The sequence below is a fragment of the Rhea americana genome, unplaced genomic scaffold (assembly GCF_003343005.1).
Source record: "Rhea americana isolate MKP2758 unplaced genomic scaffold, rheAme1 scaffold_0, whole genome shotgun sequence".
NCBI classification, from domain to species: Eukaryota; Metazoa; Chordata; class Aves; order Rheiformes; family Rheidae; genus Rhea; species Rhea americana.
In genome coordinates this window covers 8441027-8461780 of record NW_028185037.1, presented here as the reverse complement: position 1 = coordinate 8461780, position 20754 = coordinate 8441027, and the positions used below count along the sequence as shown (strand labels likewise).

The 20754-nt window shown below is 35.9% G+C and overlaps 1 protein-coding gene across 4 annotated transcripts in view; it reads left to right on the top strand.

Moving 5' to 3' along the window:
* The window catches only part of CSMD3 (CUB and Sushi multiple domains 3), a 678537-nt gene that overhangs the window by 331755 nt on the left and 326028 nt on the right, over positions 1 to 20754 (top strand). For all 4 annotated transcript variants that reach the window (XM_085321107.1, XM_085320309.1, XM_085319522.1 and 1 more), the window contains 2 exons: positions 5167 to 5270; positions 10854 to 10966. In XM_085321107.1, coding sequence (XP_085177233.1) covers positions 5167 to 5270; positions 10854 to 10966 — 217 coding nt within the window. The remainder of the gene's footprint in view (positions 1 to 5166; positions 5271 to 10853; positions 10967 to 20754) is intronic.

The window sequence follows — 20754 nt, the reverse complement described above, 5'->3', positions numbered from 1 at the left end:
GATACAAATGCACATCATYTACTAACTTGGAAGTAGTCAGTCATCCTCAACAGAAAAACAATTAACAAACCTGAGGGAATATAAGGCCTACAGATAGGCTTTCTTTCATCTTCCACCAGTGAAGAAGGCAACCAGATAATCCCTTTTGATTGATAAGCAAAGAGCAGGCATGAAATTTTCAACAGTTTAAAGGCATTTTTTTCTAGAGTTAACAGTGGAAACTGATGAAAGTAGATATCTTTTGGATAAAGTTCACTGGAATGGATTCCTTGTTGTTCCTCGTGTGTTTGGACTACTCATATTGTGTATTTTGCATGATAATGTTGTGGTTGTTCTAGCAACTGATTTCCTTGTAGGTCAGTAATAGATGTTCTGGTATTAGGGAGGTGGCAGGAATTTCCAAGTCCAACCTATCCCTGTCTTACTATCTTTTAGGTACATAAGTTTTTCTCATACTACCTTAAATTTCAGTTAATAGTCAGTCATTAACTATCCAGTGCCTGGATCAAAAATTCTGTCTTCTTTTCCAGTGGCTGAATAAAAATGGGTGAACTCGTGCTTAACAYTGAGTAGTAGCTTTTCAGAAGCATAATGTGGCAGCATGTGCAAAGGTTACAATATCTCATGTGAGAAAATATGACAGAATTTGACCATAATGATTCAAGTTCAGAGGCAAGTGTGTGAATGGAACTGATGAGCTAGGGATGTTCGTATCTCAGCTCGGGTACAGAGGACTTCTRTACACATACCTCATTGTGACAGTGGGGAAACCTTTGAGCTGTATACTGCTGTGCAGCAGGCAAGCTGTCTGTAAGTGTGGGAAGAATATTTGTGATACACAATAAATGCATGGTTTTACTCAACACTGATATATGCTAAAAGGTGCAAGTTAGTAGACAGATTTATACTGTTGGGAAAAACATGATGAACAAACATACTGATTAAGTAAAAGGTAATGTCCTTGCTTAATTATTTAATTACATTATTTCTAAAAATGAATGCTGTATTGACAGCTTAGTTCACCTGTGTAATTTATTATTATTCATTTTTGTTTGTTTTGTAGACATCTGTCTTTAAAAGATTATTTCTGTTTTGTAGAATACTTTGTTTTGGAGCTACAGAGGATCATTAAAGGTGGAGGCTGTACTTTTCAGATCAATCAATGTCAGAAGCTTTTACTTTTAATAAAGATTTTACGTTAATAAAGGTTGTAATTTATGCAAACAGAAAACTATAACATGCAAAACAAAAATATAATCTCATTGTTTCTTATTTTAATGTGCTGTCCTGCTGTTGTAAAACTTTCAGCTAATATTCGTTCTGGGGTGTGGGAAAGGACTTCACATTTGATTTCAAATATGTTTTAAAAGCAAATAATTCTGAATGATTTTTATAAATAACTGATTGCAGGATTAATCTACAGTGCTGAAAGCGTCTCCAATTTGTAGGGTTGAGATTATTGGCAACCTCTGATATGATAGTCTAGGATATCCCATCTGGTCTTCAGCTGTGCAAAAGGGTTCAGCTCTGAAAATTCCATATCTGCCAGCTTCGTGTGGATTTTTTAAATACTTATCTGAGAAAATAGATTCTTAACATTTTTTWAAAAAAATCTTTATAGTTATTTTACTTGTAAAATGTCAAATTTTATGGAAYGAAAACATTACTATATATCCAAAAATATTTTTAGACTACATTTGCATTGCAAGCTTTAGGATAACAGATGCACATATGGAAATACATACAACTTCAAATCTTTGCATTTMTACTTCAGAAGCAGTTCTGAAATGCACACTTGCTTCTGTTAAGCCTCATTATTTTTACATCATGTTTTTTAGTGTGTTTTGAAATTTAAAAAATTTGAATATTTCACCTGGAACCTTACTTTCCATATAAAATCTTGGTATTTGGGGGAGCTATTTCCACCAGGAACTAGACACGCAATCAAGAATTGTCTGGAATAGTTGCTCTCTGGAACACAGTCACCTAAACAGGCACTCTGAAAACTTGTTTGAAAACCTGTGAGACCTTTTCAAGTTAGCCGTTAACTTTTCAGTAAAGTTTTTCCCTGTGTTACTTCTGACATGGGCAGTAGACAATTTTTGACCAAGGAGAGGGTTCCAGATCTTGTCTTCCAAGGCAGAAAAGGAGATACAARTCTACTGAAATCCATTAGAAATTTGATTTCTCCATTTCTTCCYTTACAAAAGAACTTGAAAATTTGTTAGAGATACAAGTATATCAGCATCATTTCCAGAAATTTCTTTTTCAAATAGAGGATTTTTTTTTCTTTAGGAAGCAATGCTTAGTCTTCTTAATTTGTTYATTGCTTCTGGGTTTATAAACAGCAGAAGCATGTCAAGATGAAGACAGAATATGACCTTCCTTTTGCTGGAATTTTATTTATTGTGAATATGGACTGCACATCTCATCATATGCAAATAAATAAAAAAGGTGTTCTTATCTATGTGTTTGTATATATGTGTATGGAGGGAGAAGTAGGAAGAGATATATATTTTTTTCCATGGCTGCAGACACTTGGAAGATGTTGAATAATATTGTAGAAGAATTTGTGTGAAAAAAGTTTCAAAATAGATTGGTCTGTATAGTCTGCTAACTTCTGGGTACATCACAAAAGCTACTATAAAAGTAAAAAAAATTCAAGGGCTAATTAATAGCATGTTTTGAAAAAAAAAAGATTAATATATTGCTACCTTTTAAATAAATAAAATTTTTCAGTTCTGAAGCCTTATAGATGCACAATTCATTATCACCAGTTGGATTTCCACATCTTGGAGAATTCCATCTTGTGGCTGCTTTTCAGAACCCACAGTTGACAGTATTAGCCTCCTACCCAAAATCTTACACATCAGGCAAATCTTTCCTGACATACTTATTTATGGTACTGTTTCCTTTTAAAAGTATAGCTGGATCTGACACCACTTCAAAATATTTTATGTTCCCCTCTCCTTCTTTCCTTTCTTCCTTCTTTTTCTTCCTTCCTTTCTTTACAATTTTAAATAAGATTYTTATTTTAGCATAAATAGAGTAAGTACATAAATACATTCTGGGATATGAGTTTCTTGTACCCCAAATAGATACACATGCCAAACATGACCACTGTTGATATGAATTATTAAAAAAACACTGGATCATATCTCACTTATAGTAATGACACATATCTTGCTCTGGAAAACTGGGAAAAAGAATTAAATTGGTTTCACATAGAATTTATTCTTAAAGAGTATCAGTCCCTGTGTTTCTGGTTACTGTGCATTTAGTAATCAAATCAATAGCACAGATGCTATGATCTGATTTTATATGTGTAGAATATAGAAATAAATGAGAATATATTTCCCTGTAACCTTTATTCTTAAAAACAGCAGTCTAAAATCTGGAATTACTTTGTAATTTTACTGTCATGTTAAAGAGATTCAAGGATACCACTTACCTTCAGTCTTTCATTTGCAGTTCTATTACTTATTCAAAATACAAAACTTTGTGATACACCTGCCAAAAACTCTTCTTTTACAAATCATCTGTTGTTTTGTCAGTTTTGAAGTTACTCACTCACCTTACCTAMATCTGCATTTTTATGTTGATAGGATCCGGCACACCCTACTTCTAAACGCCGAAGTCATCAAAATGCCTTTTCAGTATTCTACGAGGCATAATCAATATAACAAGCACCGTTAAGGGCAGTCAGCTTTGGTTTTGATCARATTTGATCAAATTAAATCAGACATTGTAAAATAAAAACTATGACAGTATCTCTTGTTGGGGCAGGAGCGGTCACCGCTGCAGCGTTGTGGGGTACCGACCCGCAGCCCCGGGCTGGGACCGGGGCTGGGGGAGGCGGCAGGGACCCGGAGCAGGGAGCACCCTCGGCGCCAGGCACAGCCGTCTGCCCACTCTAGGAAAAGTGCCCCTCCGCGCACATACATACACAAATATATATATATTTATATTTGTGTACATATATATAGGCATATACACACACATATATATACAAATATATATACACACGTTCCTCTGTACATCGGTTTCTCCTGCTTTCCTGTACTACCTTTTGTTTTCTGTTCACGTATATTCATTAGCTTTCTGGTCTTTAGTGTCATGGCCCATGATACGGTACGGTCAAAAATGAAAAAAATAAAAAGAAGAAGAAAGCCACGAGTGAATAAAAATAGTTTTTATAGTTTTTCAGAGAACTCATAAATATATGTCTGTTTTCAAAACAGTTATTAGAAGCCAAGTGTAACAAAGTAAAGTGAGCTTTCAAGGACATGGTATTTATGCAGCAAAATTGCTGCAGCTTTAAACATTAGCACTCTCATTTCCGAATCATAACAATAATTAAAGACCATTAACTAAAGATATAAATAATAAAATAATTGTTATGCACAGGTATTTTATTATCTACATGGAAGTTTGAGGAGTCTGTATTACTTTTGTAAAAAAACAGTTAATGTGAATAATGCATCAGTGGGAAAAAATGCTTTATTTTCTTTTGTAACAATATGACTGTATTCTGCACAAAGTGAAAAATTCATTTTATTCTTAAAATGGAGCTGAAATTGCTGTCCTTATGCATTAAATATGCACACTGCAGTTTAGATTACAGGATATAAAATAGACTTATGTTTCTGATAGTTGCATTTTACTCAACTTCATAAAATAAGAGAATGACTTTTACCTTTAGTCCAGCTTTATCCTGCTTGAGCCAGATTATAGATRTCAGGAGTAAATTATGTTCCTCACCTTCATTGCATTTACTCAGTGAAGTACAATTATTCTGGTGCTCTTTGAAGACAATTGTATTGCACGAAGTCTGATCAATTAAAGTTGCCCTTTGAGGATATCTTAGCAAAATGTAACACAATTATTTGGTAGTGTATTAAACATGCAACTGCATAAATAAGAGAAACATCAGTTCTGTAAGCAGCACAGCAGAGTGATGGCACCTTATAGTTACTGCAATTCTGTATTTCTTGAACCAGACCTTTSGGTTAGTTACAAAATTTCTTTTAAAATATACTAAAGTTACATGTAACTATTATTAATTAGAAGTTCTGTTTATTTTTACTGCTGAAAAACTTATTTACAGGGTCATCTCACAGCAACTTTTCTTTATTTAAAAGTATATATTTACTTATTTTTTATTAGGTTATTCAGATAAATTTTGAAGAATTTGATCTGGAGATTGGCTACGACACACTGACAATTGGTGATGGAGGAGAAGTGGGTGATCCTAAAACTGTTCTTCAAGTGTAAGTCTTTTGCATTTACACTTTGTATGTACTGCAGAATATCATTCATGTGATTGATGTCAGTGAATAATGATGAGAAAGAGCTAAATCCTAACAAAAACTAATCTTACTGAGCTCCTGAAATWACTTAACACTGGTAGGTTATATATATTATTTTATTATACATTTACTGGTCTAATATTAGAAAGGGATGAATTGGACAATAGCGAAGAAAAAGATAAACTAACATCAGATTTTCAAAAAGACATATTCARTCTCTACATTCATTTGTATGCATGTAAATTGGTAAGGTCTACTGTGCTTGCTTTGTAAGTGTGTTGTCATAGTACACAGCTATCAGAAAGTGATTGAAAACAGGTAAGTGGACTGCTTACACGTGTGTCTCCTAGCAAGCCTTCTTTGGCAAAAGATGTACTCTCGGACCTTTAATTTCTTATTGACTCTGGTAGGTAGGCCCAGAAAATGAGTTAGTATAGTGAAGAAATAACTACRGAGAAAATCTGTACCTATAAATACCTATAAAATATCTAAACTACTTAAAATCACAAATCAGAGAGCACTGAGGATTATCTAAGGACTTTACCATGCATTATCATACCATCCTTCTAAAATGACTGAGTCCTGATATATTTTTTTTAACAATTATTTGTTAACTTCTGAATTCATATTTCTCGAATACTTAGCTTGTGATGGGAACTGGTCTTACAATAACAGTCCCAAGAAGACAAATGCGGAATCCTATTATTTAGTTGGTAAATATTTAAAGACAGCAATGTAATCCAGTGATTAAGTTTAATTCCTATATGTGAAACACTGTAATTAGGTATTACTTACATTCCTTCATTCTATGCAGTTCCAATTCCATTCTGAGTAAATAATTTGATGTGGCTTTTATGAGAAATTAAAGCCTCTTAAAAAACTTTATGCTTMTTTTTTCATATCTGATTCAATTTTATGAAAAAAAAACTACTTCATTGCTTAGAAACCATCTTTAATCTATAAAAAATGTCTACTATTTAGAAAAGATTTTTGGAAAGGCCAAATAGTATTTGTTTGTTATTTTAAAATAAAATGGCTTCTCAGTAAGTACCTTATTTTATTGTCAGTTCTATAGATAAATTTCAAATGAGTTAAAAACAGAAGCAACAGCTTACATAGCAGAAGCAGATGGGATAAATGTTTACCTTGCAAAGCATGTTTAATCAAAAATAACGAAATTAGGATTCCTTGGAATGATATTCCCTCCAGTTAATTTAATGGAAATTTATTCATACTGTTCTTCAGTATAGTAATCATAAACTCTCCTTTATTCCCCATGGGAATGACATCCAAAACTTGCTTTAGATAATCTAAAATTAATGTTTACCTTATTTTTTCCTTTACTGATTTTATCTMATTAATATTATTAATCCCAAAACTTTGAGCAGAAAAAAAATCTTGTTCCAGGATTTACAGATTTTCATCATGAGTTCTCCTAGTGTCTGAAGGACAAACCTCTCTGACCTACTATTTTTTAATTATTTTTTGTAGTCCTTCAAGCCTTTCTTGTTAATGAGAAGATCAGTATATGGCCAAGTATTTAGGCTAGCGGAAAGTTTCTTCATGAGATTGTAGGTGTGCTAATTATTATTATTAACAACTTTGAGAAGTAGGGAAGTACTATAATCTACATTTTATAAACAGAGTAGTAGTAATGCAGACTTCCATGACAATACCAGGCCCTCAAAATGTATTTATCCTGGAGCTGGGACTCAAGTTGAGATTTTCTTACATTCCGATACTATATTGACTATTCTGTCATGTGGAAAGAACATCTATTATCTGCCAGATCASCAGGTTCTATTAACATTCAAATAAAGTATTAACATGGTTTTAATCGACACTTAAATTACAGTAACACACTGGGACACAGTACAGCAATATTTACAATTTTGACTAATATAGTAAACAACTTTGTCCAGATTTGGTTTCTTTAAAGGTGTTTTTACAAAGGTTTTACAAAAAAATATACCTGATATTGTCTGACCTATACTGGGGAGAACTGATGTAATTACAGTGTTAAGCTTGTTATGAATATAATGGAATTCTCCATAATTTTTCTTTTATCAAAAAGTTTCTTACAGTTGCCCTGAGATTCAGTTAACTGTTAATATATATGATAAGATAATCTGTTCTGTAAAGAACTAGGCAAGTAATATTTCAAAAAAAAATACATAGAAGACAGAACATAATGGAAGACTGTTAAAAACTTAAATATTTTAAATATTTTCTACTGTGAGCCATGTAAACGTCTGGGATATCAGGCATCTCAAATAAATAATATATTTTATGATATATTTTGGATTGTAAATTTGAAAATAATTACCTTTCCTCCAGCAAATTGATAAGACAATTATTTTGAATATTATGTGAAAACACTTATCTTTCAGTTTATCAAAAGTAATCAGGAGTCCTATTCAAACATTTTATCCACTAACTTTACTAGGTGCTACTGGATAGAAAAGTTCAGAACCAGTATCTGAATTTAAGCGGCATTTATGCTTTCTAAATCCAGACTGAAGTCCTGATAATTTTTCATCTGCTGTGCTAGGTATGGAAGTAGATAAACTCCAAAGCCATTTCAGTACTTGTCATTAAATTTCCCTGGGTGCCTGTATACACACACTCAGGAACATAAGCAGGAGCTTAAGCCTAGTGAGCTCAGCTCCTAATGGAACTTAAATCTSATCGGAAAACACTTTCCTGTGTTTGACAAAGTGACTGATATGAAGGCGTTCCTAGTGCTTGCCCATGAAACTAATACCAAGGAATAGAAGAGGAAAAGGAGGCAGAAAGTGGCTCCTGCCTCATACAGCAGTCAAAGCACTTCTTCAGGACGTTGACAGATCTAGTTTCAGTAGCTTGCATGGAGAGCTSTTGTAGATGACTCCTCATGTAAGGTGAATCTTGGCATTGGTTCCTGCAAGAAACATTTGGAAATGTAACACGTCTGGAAAAATCCAGTTAGCAAAGTTTGAAACTCATTCTTGCACTTTTGGTATGCATGTGGATTGGCTCTATACATGTATATCCTCTCCTATATTATGGATCATTTTTAGCAAAAGGTAAGGAGAGTGTCTCAGGCTTCTGAATATCCTCTAACCCACTTTGGTGTACTTTCTCGGCAGAAATATATCTCACTATTGTGGGGGAGAGGTAGATTTGGAGCCCTTGTGGAAGAAGTGAAATTTGAAAATACCTTGCTGAGTAACATAACTGATAAACTACAGCATCTTGACAGTGTTCAATGCTGAGTTTTTTAAAAAGAAGGTGTAAGAACCTACCTCCAGGAGAGGAACCTAGGTAATCCATCCAGAGCAGAAGTCTAATAAACTTCAAGAGAAAAGAAAGGATGATTCACAGTCTCAGTTTCACTCTTTATTATCTTAAGTAGCTTCCTTTAAATAATAGTGCTTTTTCTGGATCTCACTGCTTTGCAGTCCCAAAGTCTCCCCACATATTGTACAGGGAACCCTAAAAACTTAAATCAGGACTGTGCAGGATGCTTCACAAGTTTTGCAGATGCAGAAATTACAGATAACTCAGGTCCTTTTGGAATGGAAGATGGAGGGCAAGAGAGAGGTATTCTTCCCTGATGCAGTATTTATTTTGTTAAAAAATACGGTTTCTGAAAACGATGTTTAAAGAAATAAAAATAAATCACAAATGATTATTTATAACTGACTTAAAGCAGAAATGATGAACATTTCCATGCTGTATATCGTAGGAATTATTTTCTGTGGTGTAACTTGGAGATTAATATTCCCAATGGCCATGGCTGAAATCTACTATCAGTCACTAGGGAGAATTACAGAGCTCTGCTGGCCATTACATCAGTGTTATTCCTAATGGAGGGACAGCCGGTTAATCTATTAATTTGGCAAAGTCTGAAATCACTGAAGATACTTCCCTTTAGTGCAGGAATGAGCAGTTAGTACATTATTTTATTTTGGCCAGGCAGTTACTTGTACAGGTCTGGCAACAGTCGCTGTAGAAGCTCCATCTGTGAACACAGATGTGAGAAATTGATGTGAATTTTTTCCACAGCAGATTATTTTATACAGCAACAAGCTAAAAAAGACCGGAGGGGAGATCTAAAATTAAGTACAAAATATATTTTTAATAGGCTATCTGAAGCTTCAGCTAGCTTTAAAGAATGATTAGAACTGGGGAAGGAAAAACAAAACTATTTTTACTCTTAAACAATTTTGTGTTTGTGATCTTAACTTTGCAAGGATGGGAACTGTATTGCAGGATGGGAGATGTGTTGTAACTTTCCACCRTTCTGTTGTTAAAAGAGCCGATAAACTCTTACCAACTGTGACAAAGTTTGGGGGAAAAAAAAAAAAGTAACTTGTAAAACTGCARATTTCAAAATGCTTTGTTTTTACTGTCGCAGCATTTAAGAATCATTCAGAAAACCAAATGAACATGTGGGATTGTACTGACTTCAACATTTTTATATTATAACAATATGACAAGTAGAAAAAAGATGTGATTTGTGTGCCTATCTATGGATGCCCTGTACCAGCTGAGATAATTTATGGGGCTTAAAATTTATTCACAAGTCTTGCAGACCCAGAAGTTGTAGAAGTCTTGTGTCCTGCTGGAAGAGGAGCTGGAGGCCAGCTACCTCTATAACTGTATATAACACTATAGAACTCTGAACAAGTAAATTAACTGCAGATTGTTTCTTCTTATTAAAAAAGAAAAAAAGTCTCAGGTTTAATTATAGCTCTTATTAATCACTGTCTGACAAAACTTAAAGTTCTGACATCTGGTATTCCTGTTAATGAAGGAATGGATAGCAACTGAGACTGTCACGTACCTTCCTCCGTTGCTGTGGTAGAGGTGATGAGGGGAGGTGAGAGAGTCTAGGGAATCCAGGGGTCTTCATAGCAATATTGTTATTTAAGAGTAGTAAGCTCTTCATGAGCAATCTTCCTATGGGATACATGTATTCCAAAGTGGAATAGTTGAGTACCAGAGAAACCCTGTTCCTGAAGAATAGATATACAGTGCCTTATTATCAGCTCCTGGTGCTGCTTGATATACCTGCAAGGATTTGAGTTATGCATGCAGGATTGCCAGAAAAGATTCAGGGTCAGGGGAGACAGTGGACTACTAACTGAAAGTGAAGTGAGATCCTTCACTGTATTCCGTATAGTGCTTGACTTGAATTTATGCATTTCTGTTCAACCTGCAGCTAGTGGAACTCTGGGAGCTATATCAGCTAACAAGCCAGTAGGTATCTAATTCGGGGTGAGCTGAACAGGAGGAATTACAAAAAAGGTCTATGAAAGAAAATAATTCTTCAACAGTTATTTAAATTCTTTCTGTCTTCAATCAAAGTATCAATAATGCTTACAGAAAGCAAAAATTAATCTGGTTGCTTAATATTTAACGTATGATTTTTCCTATAATTGTACTTGTTTATGGTATGGTTGTCTTTTGAGACTATGATTAGTTTCCTTCTTGGCTTTTATGTCTGTTAAGAAAACCATCTAAAATGCAATGACTTTACAGTAATTTTTCTTTCTCTAGGTTAACTGGGAGCTTTGTACCAGATTTAATTGTGAGCATGAGCAATCAGATGTGGTTGCATCTTCAAACCGATGAAAGTGTGGGTTCAATTGGTTTCAAAGTTAACTACAAAGGTAACAATATGTTATTGGAAGCAAATTTAACAGTATACCAAAATAAGACCAATATTGTGAAATATTCTACTTTTTTTWCTCGAAGATGCATTATTTTCATAGTTCTGTTGGTTTTAGAAAGAAGAGAATGCAAGGTATTTGAGTAGGAAATAATACTCAAAATAGATTTGCTGTCTTTAAAGGACTTGTGTCCTGTGAAATTGCTTAATTTTTATTTAGTGTCCATAAAGCAATTGAATTATTGGCCTAAGTTTTATATTCATTTTCTGTTATTTGTTTCATGTTGAAAAATAATAAAATAATTCTTTGACTATTTAAAGCTAAATACATTTAGAAAATACGTATTTCTTATATTCTTTGAAATGAAAATAATCATGCCTACCACAACAAAATAACAGAAGCCTAGGGTTGGAAGTACCTCAGGATTTTGGGCCGAGACAAAGAAAAACTTAGATGATACTGTTGTTCTTTACTGTCTTAATCTATAACGACTCTGTAACATAAAACAGCTGTTGCTATTTGATGTTTCTAGAAGAACCTCCAAGTTTTATGTAGCATGAACATCAGCTTCAGATAGAAACTTAAGAATAAAAAGKTTTTTTTTGTATTATTACAGAAGTAGTTATATTTATTAGATTTATATTAAATATAGCATCTTAGTTTAGTGTACTTCTTAGAATAAGTTTTTAAAATGACATCATCCATGTCTACCACTGAAACCAGATAATAGACTATATGAAAATTATTTACCAAAAGGGGAGAGAGAAAAGGCAAAAGTCAAACTAATAACTGTGTACATTAGAAATGGAGTGGATTTTGTGTTTTGACATTTATTGATGCTTTCGCATAAAAATTTGTGTAGGGGAGGTGAATAGCTTAATCGGTGCAAAGCAATGCTCTGTATTGCCAAGTAAAAATAAATAAGATTTAACGAGTAATTTGGAGAAGGAGGAGAGGGACTGAGGTACATCATCCTTGATATCTCTGAAAGGAATGGAACGATGGCAAGTGAATAGGGCAAGGAATAGAGTGTAGCTAGTAGAGCGAAAGTAGGAGAAGAACTCCAAAACAAACTGAGGAATGACATATGGAAAGGCTTTTTGAGAGTAAAGCTGCACAATATAAATTGCTGTTTTTTTCTGTCCTTAAGTTCCTTTTGACTGCTCAGGTATGTTAAGCTCTATAATGACATGATGCAAGTGCAAGCATGCTTATGCATTCTTGCTATTCAGATGTAGTGGATTAAGATTGAAAGAGTTTATTACTACTCTAATATGGTAGTTTTGAAAACGAGAACTGCCACATTCCAKGGGAATACCAGCAGTTGCTGAAAGGGGCAAGAGAAATGTTTAGTAGAAAGGCTTTTAAAAAAAAAAGAGAGATGGGATGTGTTGTGAATAAAGCAAAACTGGAACAATGGCAAAGTGGGAAAGGGAGTTCTTTTAGATCTGGGTTTGAAATAATTTGCACAGCTCAAGTAGTTGTTTCTTTTATCTACATGATTCTTTTCTAGTAACATTAATTTTACTCACAACAATTTTAGTTTGCAGAGGGCAGAGGATTATTGGTTAATATCTTACTATATACTGCTATGTCTTATTCATGAGTTACACTTGTTCTTAGAAACAATGGTTCTGCAAGAATAAAATTAATTGAATTTGAAAAGGTGGAAGGAGACAGAAAGTGTGAACACTCATACGGTCTCATAGGCACTGTTCTTTTTGTTTCTTTTTTAAATCTGGAGTATGGGATTAGATTTCAGAATCAGTTGCCTGTGTTTTGATCCCGAGGGGGCATATTTATTCGTTAGAAATACCAGCAGGAGGCCAGTATTACCTTAAATAAAATGTCTTTATTTGAAATCCTTTCTGGTAACAATGTTAGACTCTGAACAGAGATGTCTAAGTTGATAGTATTTTGTATAAGAAGCTGGTTTACAAAATAAAGATTAYTTTTACTGAAGTTTTGGAACTAGCTTATATGAATTGGAGCTTTTATATATACATATACATATATATATTTCATGTATATATATTTATTTTTTCCTAAATAGCAGAAAAAGTTAAAGCAGAAGTTTTATTTGTACAGTTGTATAGAGGGGAAATACTGTGTAATTAAATTAGAACAATACATTCAAGACTATGATGTATCTCTGACTCCTTTAGTAGGATCAAGATTGGAAAGACTTTCCAAAAATGTTGAAAATTTCTTAAAAGGATTTGTAGGAGTTGATGTCAAAGGACAATTTAAGTGACTACATAAATTAAGAGTGCATGCCCAACCTGTTTCTATTTCTTTTTAATGTAGTAGATCAAATTCTATTCCTAGAGCTTGACTCCTTCCACCTCACAATTGCCATTATCCATTCCAAGATTCAGATACTAACTACAGATTCTGATACTGTATCTATAAAAATAGATATTTTGCAATAGATATATTACATATATAGATCTTGGAAGTTTCTGCTTACGTAAAAGTGCATCCACATTAGCATTTTAGTGTAGATACAGCGGTGTGCTTTTGGAGAGAAGCTTCTGTTCATCCCAACTCCCCTTGCTTTGGTTTTCATCATGGAACAATCTTGAAATGCACCAATTGGATTGCTCTGAGGTGATTCAGAGGAGGCACTTGAACAGCATTCCTACAACTGCTGATGGACATTCAGTCCACAGTATCAGGCTAAAACTTGTCCAAAATAAAATACTAAAGCACACTGAAACTTTAATATATAGTATGGATACTGTATCTTCTATTATTTCACTCTAAAAATTGTCATGCATTGGAGAAAATTACTTATTAATGTACTTGATACCATACTTGATAATAGCCAGAATACTTGCCCATTAAAATGTTTTGATGCCTAAATATCTGTGTCTGTGCATCCCAAGTCCTAACTAGCTACAGAGGTAGCAGAGTTGTGCCTATCCCATTCCATCAGGATTTGTAATTAATTTGTAAAGATTTGTCAAAATTTAAGAATACTTAAATGTAGCTGTTTAGATCTGAGCCTGACAAACATTTTCAAGAATATAGACTGTCCCAAGTCCTGCATGGAACAGAAGAGAAGGAACAGGAGGCTGTGGGATACTGTTACCCAGTGCCCTTTTACCTGTTGTCCCCCAAAATAGTGTACTGGCCCAARGTGTGAGATAGAAGGTCAGATCCCTTCCAACTGGAATAAAATTGAATGCACTGTATCATTTGTCATGAATGTGACCCAACAAGTATTATTCCTGTTTTTTTTTCTCCTTTTCAAATACACCTCATGGTGGTTAAGTAGAAAGAATCAGAARTAACACTGAAAGTGAATTCTTAAATACTTTCGTATTCTCTAAGTTAAGAGGTTTTCAGCTGAAAAATTATTTCCAGTCTATGTTATTACCAGAACTAACAATTTATTCTGTTTTGTGTATCTGCCAGTTGAGAGAACCTAGTAAGAATTTGTAAAATATTAAAAATCTTTGGCCTCTTCTAGACTTAACAATGTTGTTTATGGAGTCCTTTTATTATTTTAATCTGTAGATCTCTTTACTGTTATTTAAATGGACAGTGAAGTGGATTGAGAACTGGCTGAAAGGCAGAGCTCAGAGGGTCATCATCAGTGGCACGGAGTCTAGTTGGAGGCCTGTGGCTAGTGGTGTCCCCCAGGGCTCAGAACTGGGTCRCATCCCGTTTAATTTTTTCATCAGTGACCTGGATGAGGGGATGGAGTGCCTCCTCAGCAAGTTTGCTGATGATACCAAGCTGGGAGGAGTGGCTGATGCACCTGAGGGCTGTGCTGCCATTCAGAGAGACCTGGACAGGCTGGAGAGCTGGGYGGAGAGGAACCCCCCGAGGTTCAACAAGGRCAAGTGCARAGTSCTGCACCTTGGGAGGAATAACCCTAGGCACGAGTACAGGTTGGGGGCTGACCTGCTGGAGAGCAGCTCTGCCGAGAAGRACCTGGGAGTGCTGGTGGATGACAAGTTGACCATAAGCTAGCARTSTGCCCTTGTGGCCAAGAAGGCCAATGGTAGGTATCGTGGGGTGCATTAGGACGAGTGTTGCCAGGAGGTGGAGGGAGGTGATCCYGYCCCTCTMCTCAGCCCTGGCAAGGCCTCTTCTTGAGTACTGCGTCCAGTTGTGGGCTCCCCGGTACGAGAGAGACATGGAGCTACTGGAGAGAGTGCAGTATAGGGCTACGAGGATGATCAGAGGGCTGGAGCACCTGCCCTATGAGGAATGGCTGTGAGAGCTGGGCCTCTTCAGCCTGGGGAAGAGAAGACTGAGGAGGGATCTTATCAATGTGTACAAGTACCTGAAGGGAGGGTGTCAGGGTGACAGGACCAAACTCTTTTCAGTTGTCCCGTGTGACAGGACAAGAGGCAATGGGCAGAAATTGAAGCACAGGAAGTTCTGCCTGACTGTGAGGGGAAATTTCTTCCCGGTGAGAGTGACGGAGCCCTGGACCAGGTTGCCCAGAGAGGTTGTGGAGTCTCCTTCTTTGGAGATCTTCAAGGCCTGCCTGGACACAGCGCTGTCTAACATGCTCTAGTTGACCCTGCTTGAGCAGGGAGTTTGGACTAGATGATCTCCAGAGTTCCCTTCCAACCGTAGTGATTCTATGATTGTATGATTATATGAAATGTAAAATAATGATTCAAACATTTAAGAGAGATTTTTTTWAAAAAAATAAATACATATACATATATATRTTCATATGTGTGTGTRTATATATATATATGAAATACTTGTACCAACATCCCTAATGAAGAACCTACTGAGGAAAGTAACACAATAAATATCAGGAATAGGCAGGAGAGAAATACAAGCCTAGGCTCAGTAAAGGCATATATATTTTTACCTATTCGCTCACTTTTGTGTAAGATGCTTTCGTGTTTCAAATCCATATGTACAGATTTTGTATTTCTTGTATATTTTGATGAACTTATGGAATACTTAAGATTCTGAAATCTCAAGTTTCTAGTTCATAATTTTGATTATTTGACTACCTAGTCTTTCTTTTGGATATGGGATCAGGCTGTGATTATCATATAATCAGCAAATAATTAAATATTGGAGTTTTGTAGGCTTTATGGATCTATACTATGAAAGGAAACCCTACAAATTAATAGTTACTACTGGCAATAAGATAAATTAGTACTTCATATCATCCAGTATTTCAGAAAACTATGTCATAGTTATACAGTGGCACTTGTATTCCTAAAGCTGTGATGAAGGGGAAGGAAGTTTCCGTCTAAAAAATAGTGAAGAAACTGACAGTCCTCAACATATAACACTGGAACTGAGTTTTCTTAGTCTAAAATTGAGGGGAAGAAGCCAACTGCACAAAATAGAATCATAGAATCAGTAAGGTTGGAAGGGACCCCTGGAGATCATCTAGTCCAACCTCCCTGCTCAGCAGGGTCACCTAGAGCATGTTAGACAGGGTGGCATCCAGGCGGGCCTTGAAGATCTCCAAAGAAGGAGACTCCACAACCTCTCTGGGCAACCTGGTCCAGGGCTCCGTCACTCTCACCGGGAAGAAATTCCCCCTCATGTTCAGGCAGAACTTCCTGTGCTTCAATTTCTGCCCATGCCTCTTGTCCTGTCACACGGGACAACTGAAAAGAGTTTGTCCCCGTCCCCTTGACACCCTCCCTTCAGGTACTTGTACACATTGATAAGATCCCTCCTCAGTCTTCTCTTCCCCAGGCTGAAGAGGCCCAGCTCTTGCAGTCGTTCCTCATAGGGCAGATAAATAGATAGAATAGATAAATAGAAAACATACTGTTAGAAATATGGTATAGCTTTAAAAAAACAAATAGTCTAGAAATAGTCTCATTTTTTTTAAGAACATAAGGTTTTGAAGAATTATGCATTTGTTWGTTTTATTTCATTTCTCAAAAACTGACTGAGAATATAGTTAGTAGTGTATTGTAGTACTTGGAAAATTATATATGAAAACTCCTTAAATGTAATCACGTTCGTATACAACAGCTTCCTTTTATAACTTTGGACATATGTGAAAGGATAGACAGAATAGTAAAAGTACACATTATACATTTTTCCAAAAGATTATTGTAGAATTCACTGGGTTGCAGAATAAAAATACATAATCACTGTTTTAGCTCATAGGAAAAAGAAAATAAATTCATGTAAATGTAAAGTACAAATACCTCCTGTATTAGCTTAAGATGGACAAGCTGAGCTTCTTGCTTTGAAGTACATATCTAAGCTTTAGGGTAGTCTGTTTCTGTGAGGTCCTCGTGTCCCACCCTCAGTTCTGAGCAGTTGCCAGAGTGGACAGTTGTATGCTCTCCCCTGTGCCCAGTAACTAACTACATGCTAATAAAAAACTTTAAATCTTCCAAGTAAGGTCTTCTGATAGCTCTGCCTCCTATCTGAACAAATTCTATACAATTTTTTAATTGTTGTTGTTTTACCCATAGTTAATTTTAATGGCATGAGAGACAGTCATGTTGGGGAAGGTTACTTAGAGTATGATGGTAAATTTTGYGCTAGCTAGGTAGGACTGAGGTAAAAATTGAATTGAAAGCAAAATAGATTTGCTTATTAGATTTCCTATATGAAGTAAGTCATTCTAAGATACGAGATTTATACTCTGGCTCCCAGTATTTACAAAGATTTTTCTCATCAAAGCACACCTTGCTTCAACCAGTGTGACTTGAGTTTTTGTGCCTGCATGCTTGGGGCGCGGCTGTAGCCTGAGGTAGCCTTCTGCACTTTGTGCCATCCGTATTTCAGCCTGTTTTCCTAGGAGAAAGCACTAAACTGCAGAGCATTAGAGCTTTGTCACAGGGAGATGTTTTTTCAGTGACTGCTCAACAACACTTGCTTTTCAGTTGGTGACAGAATACTGAATGGTCCAAATTAGGCAGATAGCTTAATCCAGTGTTAGTCCTCTAACAATATCTAGAACCACGTATTTCAGCAGTATGGGCAAAGAAAGGTATATATGGGATAATACAGGCTTCAGGAAGGGCTCATCTGTTCTAGACTGGTTGTGGGAAAAGCTTATCTATGAACCATGCCTCTTTATATCTTTTCCTTCTTTAAAAAAAACATAGCTTTAATTCTTGTGKATAGTACAGACTAATTTTTACAAACTAATTAAGTTATTGAACTCTGAGATTGTGTTGTTATCAGTTTCTGTAGTGTAGTTTTGGATCTTACAATACTTTTTTCTAATATTACCTAGTTTTATTAGGAAGGAGGAAGATAAACTATTTTTTTTCTTTTTCTTGTTTTATTTTCCCTAAACTGTAAAGTCACGAATGAAATCTATGTCAAAACTCTCCTTTCTAAACTGTTCAGTCTTATGCATTTCAGTTTCAATTCTTGAATTACTTCCACTCTTCTGGTAATTTCCATTCATTCTTTGTAACATTCTCTTCTGTATACTTCATGCATAGAGATTTTTTTGTGTGTGTGTGTGTCTGTGTGTGTTCATGTGTGTTTTTGTGGTGCAGTAACTAGATGGGATCATGCCACTGATTTATGTAATGGGATTCTAATATCTTCCATGCTGGTGTTTATGCAGCAAAACAAGCTGAGCTTCACAGTAATGGCAAATTCCCTTTCCTAAGCTGGTACAAATTTAAATTTAAATTAGATTTTAAACATTGTGAGCCTCATGATTTGTTCACATATTCGTACAGAGCTTCACATATACAACACAACTTTCTTTGTATCAATTTCAGTCTTTGTTAAAGCTGTGTTATCTACAAGCTTTGTATTGCAAGCTCACAACCGTTTCAGATTTATTTTTGATACACCAGGCAAAACAGGATCCAGTACAGAAACCTGGGATGCTTTCCTGGTTAACTTTTTGCCAATATGAAACTTGGTGTTACATTTTACTTGCTCCTCCTGCTTTGTTGCCTACAATTGTCTCACTGCAAGCTTAATAAACCCTACTCAGTCAGTATTATCCAAATGTTTTATTAATCTATATATCAAGCAATGTATTAGAAGATAAAAGAATTGCTGTTTATAGATTTTAAGCATATAAAAACAACTCTACAGAATCAGACTGAAAATCCACTTAGCTGAGTATTACATATGGAGGAGAGAGCAAGCAATCATATAGTAATACTTTCTCAGGATGCTTTCTTAGGCTTCAGCAGTTCACAGAGACTTCCTGAGTCAGATCTATTTATATTAAGTAGCTCTTGACAGATTTTTTTCCTCCATGATTTTATCCACTTTACCTTTCCAACCCATGTACACTTTTAGTATTCAGAATACTTCATGGCAAGGAGGTTCTGGTGAAGAAGCATTTCTTCTCACTTTAAGTTTACCAGCTCCATCTGATGCCTTTTCATTCCTTTAGTAGAAGAAACAGTGCATTTTATCTACCGTTTTACTGTTTATTCAGTTTTGCAGGAACTTACTTTAGTTCTTTGCAAGTGGCTATCATCATTGCTACTTGATGTAAACTAGTATCTTCAACAAATTTTGCCATCTTACTGCTTACCTTCTTGTCCATCATGTTTATGAATATGCTGTCAAACAGCATAAAGAACTGCAGGAGTCCCATAGTGACTTTCTTCCTATGGAAACATTAAGCATTTATATTTGCCACTGATTAACTATATTTTAAACAAGTATGCACCAGAAGCCTTTCTTGTTGTGACAGAGCTTGTAAGAGCCTTTGATCAGGCACTTCCTTAAATGTCCTTTGAAAGTGTAAGTGGTCCATGTCAGCTGAATCTCCTCTGTCTTTGAGTTTCCTAATCTCTTTGGAAAACCTTGATGGGCTTGTAAAATAGGATTTTCCTTCAGACAAAGTATGCTGCTTTTCAGATGTCATTTTTATCCAAATGTCAGTGGAATATATTCTTGATTATAATTTCTAAAAACTTGGTACAGATCTCAGGTTTACATCTCTGTAGCTTTTCAAATTTCCCTTGGAACTCTATAAAAAACGACACTGTGCTTGCCACTCTGTTCTACRGGACCAAGGTTATTTAAAGCAAGAAGTCACGTGTTCTTTAGCTTTCTTACCAACACTTCACTTTGAGTCAGATCTTCTAAAGCGGCCCCATAACAAATGATATGAGTACCCCTTCCCAAGCTCTTTTCCTATGAATATACATCCTAAAATGATTCAGACTTTACACTATTGCTTTACACACTCACAGAAACAGCTAGAAAAGTAAGATCATAGAATCAAAGAATCAGTAAGGTTGGAAGGGACCCCTGGAGATCATCTAGTCCAACCTCCCTGCTCAGCAGGGTCACCTAGAGCATGTTAGACAGCGTTGTGTCCAGGCAGGCCTTGAAGATCTCCASAGAAGGAGACTCCACAACCTCTCTGGGCAACCTGTGCCAGGGCTCCGTCACTCTCACTGGGAAGAAATTTCCCTTCACAGTCAGGCAGAACTTCCTGTGCTTCAATTTCTGCCCATTGCCTCTTGTCCTGTCACACGGGACAACTGAAAAGAGTTTGGTCCTGTCACCCTGACATCTGCCCTTCTTATACACATTGATAAGATGCCCCCTTAATCTTCTCTTCCCCAGGCTGAAGAGGCCCAGCTCTYRYAGCCGTTCCTCATAGGGCAGGTGCTCCAGCCCTCTGATCATCCTCGTAGCCCTAYGCTGSACTCTCTCCAGTGGCTCCATGTCTCTCTTGCACAAGGTAGCCCAGAACTGGAYGCAGTACTCGAGATGAGGCCTCAYCAGGGCTGAGTAGAGGGACAGGATCACCTCCCTCCACCTCCTGGCAACACTCGTCCTAATGCACCCCACGATACCTACCATTGGCCTTCTTGGCCACAAGGGCA